This window comes from Frieseomelitta varia, unplaced genomic scaffold (assembly GCF_011392965.1).
Source record: "Frieseomelitta varia isolate USP_RPSP 00005682 unplaced genomic scaffold, Fvar_1.2 scaffold_975, whole genome shotgun sequence".
Classification (NCBI taxonomy): Eukaryota; Metazoa; Arthropoda; class Insecta; order Hymenoptera; family Apidae; genus Frieseomelitta; species Frieseomelitta varia.
The window spans coordinates 1,427-10,295 of NW_025110784.1; the positions used below are offsets into that span (position 1 = coordinate 1,427).

The 8,869-nt window shown below is 32.9% G+C and overlaps 1 protein-coding gene across 1 annotated transcript; it reads left to right on the plus strand.

The window, feature by feature from the left end:
* Nucleotides 1–4,120: 4,120 nt before the first annotated feature.
* On the plus strand, nucleotides 4,121–7,551 carry LOC122538205 (aminoacylase-1-like). Its single transcript, XM_043672080.1, has 5 exons — nucleotides 4,121–4,279; nucleotides 5,187–5,356; nucleotides 6,174–6,677; nucleotides 6,994–7,284; nucleotides 7,353–7,551. Exons 1-5 carry the CDS (start codon nucleotides 4,183–4,185, stop codon nucleotides 7,494–7,496), a joined length of 1,206 nt encoding a protein of 401 aa, XP_043528015.1. The 5' UTR covers nucleotides 4,121–4,182; the 3' UTR covers nucleotides 7,497–7,551.
* Nucleotides 7,552–8,869: the final 1,318 nt, after the last annotated feature.

The following is an 8,869-nucleotide window of genomic DNA, read 5'->3' on the forward strand; positions in this document are numbered from 1 at the left end:
TCGCTGATCTCTCTTTTCCTGTATGCAACATCAATTACGAACAGCATCGTGAAAGCAATTATCGAGTCGAATGTTTAACACGATACCAGGAGGAGGAGAAGCATTAGGTAAAGCGAAAAGTAATGTTTTTTTTTTTTGGTGTATCATTTTGAAACCAATTGTCGTGCAACTGTGCCGATTAAGTACGTTAAATGTTGGTAAAACAAAATATTATTTTGAATAATACTCTGTTCATACTAGTCTTTTCATTTCATTTCTTTTTTTTTTTTTTTTTATTTTTACAGATAGTAAAAAATGTCAAAACCAAGGATCGAAGAGGTGCAGAGTATTTTTGTTTCATAAAGGATTGAAGTCCAAAGGAGCTACCAAAAAATGTTAATGAATCTTACGACGAAATCTTGAATATCCGTAAGTGCCAACGATGGTTCAAAAGCAGTTTAAAAAACGGCGACCAAAATCTTAATTTCTCGCTGCATGCGGTCTTGGTTTATTCACCAGAACAAACTTTTTTTTTTTTTTTTTAGTAATTCCGCCTTTAACCTTTCCAATTGGGCACAGTAGATCTGTGCTGATCTGACCAGGAGACTGACCAAGATTTAATAATTTATAACACTATAATCACACTCGAAATAGACACATAAAAGAACCTTTTTTAATGTCAAAGATGGTTCAGGTATTAAAACCTGTGTTTTGGTGTTTTTGACAAAGCCATTGTTTTTTTTTTTTTTTTTTTTTTTTTTTTATGTGGATTGCTGTAAAGGATTTTTCGTCTCCGGTAACAATTCTTTTCACGGATCGGATCAGCAGCGAAGAACAAATGGTCACTCGCTGTTCTAAAACGGACGGCGATAGATCGTGCGGAACACAAACTCCCTGCCCGTTTTATGCCTTTTCAAATGATATTTTACAGTCAATCAGGGACATATCCTGCGACAATTCCTTAATTGTTTTACGCGGATCTGATTCCATCAATGATCTCATCAACGCGTCGTCATCGATTGTTTGTGGTCTTCCCGATTTCGGCTTATTCTTAAGATCTTGGTCGTCGAAATCGTTTGAACCACCATTGGCATTACTCAAGACAGACTTACTCAAGATTTCGACGTAAGTTTCATTAACATTTTTTTCTTTTTGTAGCTTCGTCGAGCTTTAATCCTCAATCAAACAAAATTACAAAATACCCTTCGATCTTTGGCCTTCACATTTTTTACTGTAAAAATAAAAAAAATGAAATGAAAACAGTACCAGTGGCTTCAAAGTAACACCAACAGGTAACGTACTTAATCGGCGCAGTTGCACGACAATTGGTTTCAAAATGACACACAAAAAACATGACATTACTTTTCGCTTTACCTAATATTTTAATTAAATCCCATTAATATTCAGGGAGATTTAAATGTTTCGCTGAATATTGAAACTGTTGTAATTTTGCAAAAAAGAAGTGGTACAACGATAAACCTGGTCTCATTTTAAAGCTCGAAGCCTGTACTATCAAAATGCATCGTTCATCTTATTTATTTTAGCAGATGGCGAAGTGAAAACACTCCTGTTCTCGAAGATACTTATAAATTGCCATATCATGTAAAAACATTGGAAACTTTCTTCGTGGCTGAGTCTACAACGGATTTAAGGATTGAAGTTTCTCTTTTACGACTCGTCGAAACTTCCTGTAAGTTTAGTGAACTTTCAACATTTATTCGATTAGTCGAAAACGAACATATAACAATTTCTTGAATTTTCGTCATCTAATATTCGAAGCTCGACAAAGCGACGAAAAATGAATCGTGGATCAAGTTTTCAGCGGTTGTTATAAAGGGAGTGATTCAGTTTTCAAAACCGTAGAAAGTTTTCCAATGTTTTTACACACTGTGACAATTTGTAACATTTTCGAGAAGAGAAATGTGTATCACAGCGATTTCTTCACCCACTGTGATACACATTTTAGAATAAAATGATATAGATTGTAGAATAAAACAAAGCTTTAAACTTTGAAATGAGCAAGTTTATTATTATATATATATATATATTTTTTTTTAGGAGATTATGACATTTTCAACGTTCAATGTCCGAATATTAACGGGATATGTTTGGCTTGGTGTTTAAAGAATTGAAGAAAACTTTTCGAGGTACTGGATTTTAATCGCTCGCACAGACAAAGGAAAAAAGTATTTTCTAAAAGCGTAAAAGTGAAAAATTATGTACAATTTGTGATTTCGATAACAACGTTTTGGTGAAATGAGGAGATAAATTTAATCTGTATAGTGCCTCGAAGAGTTAACAAGAGCGAGTTTTTAAATAACCTTTATGTTCCAAACACGAAGAGAAATTTATGTCAATTTCTTATCTGTTTCGTTCCACATGTGTAAAACATCGAGGCTTTTAAGCGAACGACAAAGCCACGTTATATGTATATACGTGCTAACTTGCTTAAGACATGAAATTTTTAAACACGATATCAAAGATTTAGAGAGATCTGTGACTTAGGGAATATAGTATATTAAGGCAAACGAAATACAGAGAGAGGAGTGAGTTTTACAGAATTCCCGGTGCGTTCTATGGATCTTATTAGCGATAGAGGAGGGAGGGAGGTGAAGAGAAAAGAAAAGAAGTATAAAACTACAGTATGTCAAGCTCTTCAACTATTTCTTGTTTAACTTTGCGTTTATTTGGCTGCAGCTTTTACCGACGAAAACGAAAAGAAGAGGTGAAAAAGATAAGGAAAACGGAACGGAAAAGTACTTGTTATTCGATTATTGAACAAAGAATTAAAACGAGCGATATTTTTGGCATTTGGTATTCCTTTATACTTTAGCCGCATATTTTGTAATAAACATGTATACTAGTGTAAGTTACTTGCGTTAATCGGGTGATGCGAACGCGAGATAAAGGTGTGTACAGCTTTGCGTTTATCACTCGGTTAAGCGACACTGTGAAACTTGTACATATTTTTGTAAGATAAATTTAAGTATGGACGTCCCCTTTGTGACTCTCGAGAGAAAAGATGAGAACACCCATTAAGAGCCGAATGGAAATATAGATAGATACAAGAACGGCGATTGAAAGGTAACAGGAAACAAAAGTGCGGTAAATACAATTGCTTTTTGCGGTTATACACATACACCATGCGTTCAGCTTTGTAATGTATTTTATTCGTTGTATAATTCTCTCTGGTTGCTCTTATCGTATTTGTAAAACGGACATTCTGATAAAAGTGACAAAGGCGTTGTTACATATAACAGGTGTAAGTAAGACGTGTTAGAGAGATGAGAAGGCAGAAAACCTAGCAAAAAAAAAACTCGTTAGTACAATAGTTTCAATGTTGTAAATAAAACAGATCAATAGCTATTATTATTATTATTATTATTATTATTATTATTATTATTATTATTATTATTATTATTATTATTATTATTATAATTATTAATTATTATTATTATATTATATGTAAATATATATATATATACACACATATATATACATATATATAATTATATGTAAGTATATAATTATATATATATAAAAGAAAAACGTTCGTCTTTATAACAGTACCAGAACACATGATTCTTTTTTTTTTATTTGCAATTCACTGTTAACATGTATGTGCCTAGTTATTAGCCACGTTGCATTATATTCTACATTGTATGATAATTTAATTCGTATTATCGATTATTGAATGTAACAAGTTCTTCGATATCAAACTCTATTATGAATATAATATTATGGCGTAACGTGTAAAGAGCTCATATTTAGGCATACATGAAATTTAATAAATCGGAATACATTTTACGAATTAACAAGCCCTGACGTTCACTCTTTTCCCTTGTCTCTCTCTCGTGCACCGTACGTAACAATTTGATTTGTCTGGTGTGGCACATTATCTTACAATGAAAACAAGCTTTATTTTTACAACAAATCAACCGTTATCAATCATAAATAACCTGCTCGAAGAGCAAACAACTTATTTTCATTCTTTTATCTTCTTATCTGTTCTTTTCTTCTCTTTTTTCCTCCTTTTTCAAAGAAACGCTCAAAATCCCGCCATGGTTGTTCACGCGTTTCGATTGATCGAGTTTCGTGTACGTCACCACTGATAATCACCAGCAATTGGCCGAGACTGGCGGCAGGCGTCTGCTATGACAGTCGAGCCAGCGGCGTCCGACGCGACGAACAGCAGACGGCACGATGTCTTCATCCTCGCAGGCTTGGCTGGACGAAACAGCTGTAGAGAATTTTCGCGAATATTTACGGATACCCTCCGTCCAACCGGACATCAATTACGGTAAGTAACCTCACATATTCGATTTTCTAATCGTTCTTTCCGGTTTGGTCATTGCAACTGTGGAAAGAATGCAAATATTCTCTCTCTCGGTTTTCGCGAGTCGTACGTTCGAGCATACGTCCGAGAGATCGTATAAAAATCGTGCACGCATATTGGTGTACCGGAACGGGGTCGGTCATTTCCTCGTTAAGTAAATTGTCCGTTTCTCGCGCGGAGCGTAGAGCCTCGAGCCACATTAATCCTGAACGCAAATTCACGATGCTCACGCGTTTCCGCATGGGGACATGAGGAAATCTCAGTACCAACTTCGAAGCGTCGGAGACGCTATCCAGCCATTGCATGCCCCACCCTCTGTCTGGAATGTTATTTCTATTTTTGTATTCTTTTTTTTTCTCTCACTCTCCTCTAATTGACAACGTATGTTAGGTATTGTTTGCAAGATCGCCAACGAACTTTTCGAGGCCTCGCTTTTCGGGAAATTCAGTGGCTTAGGTACGATCGCGACCTAAATTACACGTAATTCCTCTTAATCCTGGTGTTGCCTCATTCAGTTTTTTTGGTATCTGTTCAATTTACCGATGATAACGAATTGTACTGCAAATACTGGATTTCGTGATTTATTGGAGCATTAAAATTGGAGTAATTAGCGATCGGTTAGTTTTTGTAAATCTCCTCGCAAGGCATGTTAATTGTCGCAAGTGATAAGATAATTTCTCTAGTTACAAACAAGGTAAGATATCGGGTATTAAGAAATTCTGAACACTCGTGACCTTGTTGATACTTTGGTTAATTCAAATTTAAATAGCTGAACGCCAGTTTTATACTTTCGTATCAAGTTACAAACATACATTATGATATATAATACATATTAACTGATATGTACTAATTCAAACATTTTACTTTACAGATGATTGTGTTGCATTCCTCCGAAAACAGGCAGAGTCTCTGGAGCTGCCTCTTAAAATATTTTCTATAGAAGCTAATAAACCAATTGTGGTCATTACATGGCTAGGAACAGAGCCAAAAGAGCCATCTATTTTATTAAATAGCCACATGGATGTTGTACCTGTTTTTGAAGTATGTATGCTAACATTAATGTCTCATCTTATGATAATATTACCTTCTCAGATAGAACTTTGCTATTTAATTTGATCAAACTTTTTTTGTTCTTTGATATGAATATATACATAAGCATTAGAGTACCAAGCTAATAAAATAATAGATATATATTTATAAACAGACCTAACCTCTGACCTCTGGGAAACAAATGTTGATATAATGAAATTATATTTTAGTATTGATAGACCTGAGAAATTAAAAGCAGGCTTGAGCATGTTTCATTTGGAATAAAATAGTAAATAGTGGTTTTAAGTAATTATTTGAATTATTTGAATTAATTGATTGTTATTTTAGAAACTGCCCAAAAATTAACTTTATTTATCATTTTATTATTTAGTATGAAATTCAAGTAAATTATTATAAAAAATTTCTTATTTGAATTAATTTGGTCATTCTAATAAGATGATAAATATAAGATGATAATAAGATGATAATAATTTGAAGTAAAAGATTATCTGTTGATAATATTGAAATAACAGATTGTTATTTAAAATACAAAAGAACCTTGTTTGCAATATCTGAACATATCAAAAGACAATAAGAGATAAGAATAACAAAACTTGGTCAATTGTTATTTCATATATTTGAGGTTTAACATTAACTGATTAATGATTAAAGGAGGTTCAGATAAATAAAGTTTTACTATAACTAAATAAGATGTATTATATAATATATTATTCAACTCCTCATTTTTTTAAATATATTATTTAAATAATGCTCAAGCCTGAAAGCAAGAAAGAATGATTGAATGTAATTAACGAATAAAACTTTTCAGGATAAATGGACTTATCCGCCATTTAGTGCCCATTTAGATGCGGAAGGAAACATTTATGCTCGTGGCAGTCAGGACATGAAATGTGTTGGAATTCAATATCTGGAAGCAATTCGCCGTTTAAAACTTGCTAAACAACACTTTAAAAGAACAATTCATATCTCTTTTGTACCTGATGAAGAAATAGGAGGATTTCTTGGCATGAAAGACTTTGTACCTACTAAAAACTTTGAAAGTTTAAATATTGGTTTTGCTCTGGATGAAGGTGTAGCTTCGCCCGAGGAATTTTTTTACATGTTCTACGGTGAAAGAGCAATTTGGCATATTGAAGTAGAGTGCCAAGGCACTCCTGGCCATGGATCGCTTTTGCATGATAGTACGGCTGGTGAAAAGATAAGAGTCATAATTGATCGTTTCATGGACTTTAGAGCTAAGGAGAAAGAAAAATTGAAAGATTCGGAAAAGCAGCTTGGCGATGTTACAACCATAAACTTAACGCAACTAAAGGTTCGCAATCTGTTAGAGTTTATCACTTAGCTAATATTTTATCGCATATTACATTAGAATGCCCTTATTTTATATCTTGCTAATATCTTATTACTTGATTAAAGAAATGTTGTGTTTTAAATATTACATGTCTGTGCATTTAGGAAAATATTACACAGTGAGTATTTTGACAATTCAGTAAATATTTTTTGAATGATTCTCGTGCTTAAAATAAATGAATAAAAATTAAATTAATTTTAAAATTAATTAACGATCGATTGACGATAAAATTTTATATTTCATGTTTTGCCAATAACTCAAAAACAATTTTTTTCAGGGTGGCGTACAAACAAACGTAGTGCCTACTTCGTTGTCGGCAATATTCGATATTCGAATTGATCCTTCTATTGATCATACCGAGTTTGAAAATATGATCAAGAAATGGTGCGAAGAAGCTGGAGCCGATGTTACGTATTCGTTCGAGCAAAAAGATCCTAAAATCGAAAACACAAAATTAGACAATTCCAATCCTTTTTGGCTTGCTTTTAAAAAAGCTTGTGACGATCTTGAAATAAAATTGCAAATAGGTATTTTTCCGGGTGGAACAGATAGTCGATATATAAGACAGGTAAATATCTCTTCTATTAATTTTGTATTGATATAGGTAATTTTTTAAAAATCTACTTCTCATTATAGGCTGGAATTCCTTCCATTGGTTTTTCACCTATGAACAAAACGAAAATTCTTCTTCACGATCATGATGAATATCTAAACAAGGATATATTCTTAAAGGGCATTGAAATATATATGAAAATAATACCAGCAATAGCAAATGCCTAAGGCATTGATATCAAGCCCTTGAAACGACATGCATTTGTTGAAGTTTGTACATTTATTTGAAAAAAGACCAAAGTTATAACTAGAAGTTAAGAAGAATTTTAAGTAAAAGAGTACAAATCAACATAATATTAACGTGGCAAACTAAATAAGAAGTGCAATAATGCATACAGATAAAAATAAGTTAAAAATAGAAAGTTATATAAATTTCAGATATCTATAATTGTTACAAAAATATGTTTATATTGTTATCAAGTTGTTAATAATTAAAAGATTTATAGAAAGCCGTAAAGACATAGAAACGTACAGTTATGAAGGGCTAGTTTAACGTGCAATCAGTCTCGATGATTAAAAAATAATTTGAAACAAGCTGAATAATGAAAAAATAAAAACGAATAACTGAATTAAAGAGTAAAAGTACATCATTGAGACAACGAAACGAGGATCCGATCAAGAGGAATAAAGCACAGAATAGTCAGGACCGATTTAAATCAGGTACTGAGAAGCGTATTTATCAATTCTTTTAGTAAATTACACGAATCAAGCCCAAACTCAATAAAAGACATCAGGTTCTAACTCAAGTGCCAATACTAAAAAGCAAAAAACGATATATATTTAGTTATTTTTTTTTATTTTTTGTATAATCACGTTTGGTAGTTTTATACAATACTCAATTGCTCAAAAAAATTTATATTATATACATATAATGTTTGAACAATCACATATATATATATATATATATATATACACACACACACACATATAAATATTTTATATAAACTACGGGCAGAAACTGTGTCTGTAGTAATTATATTTTTTTTTTACATAATGCAACAAATATATTTATCAGTAAAAATAGATCTAAGAAAACTTCTATTGATCTCAGTGGTGATGCATATATCGGAAGTTGATATTTTTTGCGAGATTATGTGAAAAGCTGAATGTACTGATATATTTTTGCCTCACAACTAATTTGGGACAGTGCGTAAAATTTTGTTTCACAGAATAACAGAGTGCCGTATGTTTTCTACTCGCAAGGTCGATACGTACGCGCGTGTGTTTATTCCCGCCATTATTGCCTGTGGTTCATTCTTAACGGGACTGCCGCCCTCCCCTCCCTGTTAGAACGATGGACTCGTCCAATGTTTTCGATCTTCTGTCACGGAGCGTTTTCGCAATTTCGACACAGATTGTAGCGTATTTCTCATTTAGGCAACGGCAAAAAATAGAAGGATTTTTTTGAGCAACGTGAAAACGTAAAATCTATCGATACACAACGAGAATGAATGATTTTTCACAGATTGTTTGGATTCGGCCATTTTGAAGTGGGGAAGGTAGGGAAGAAGACGTGCAATTGTTGCCATTCATAACGTGGA

Coding starts and splice junctions, on each gene's coding strand:
- LOC122538205 (XM_043672080.1), top strand. CDS start 4,183: ATGTCTTCATCCTCGCAGGCTTGGCTGGACGAAACAGCTGTAGAGAAT. Junction 6,678..6,993: donor TAAACTTAACGCAACTAAAG/GTTCGCAATCTG, acceptor AATTTTTTTCAG/GGTGGCGTACAAACAAACGT. Junction 7,285..7,352: donor ATAGTCGATATATAAGACAG/GTAAATATCTCT, acceptor TTCTCATTATAG/GCTGGAATTCCTTCCATTGG.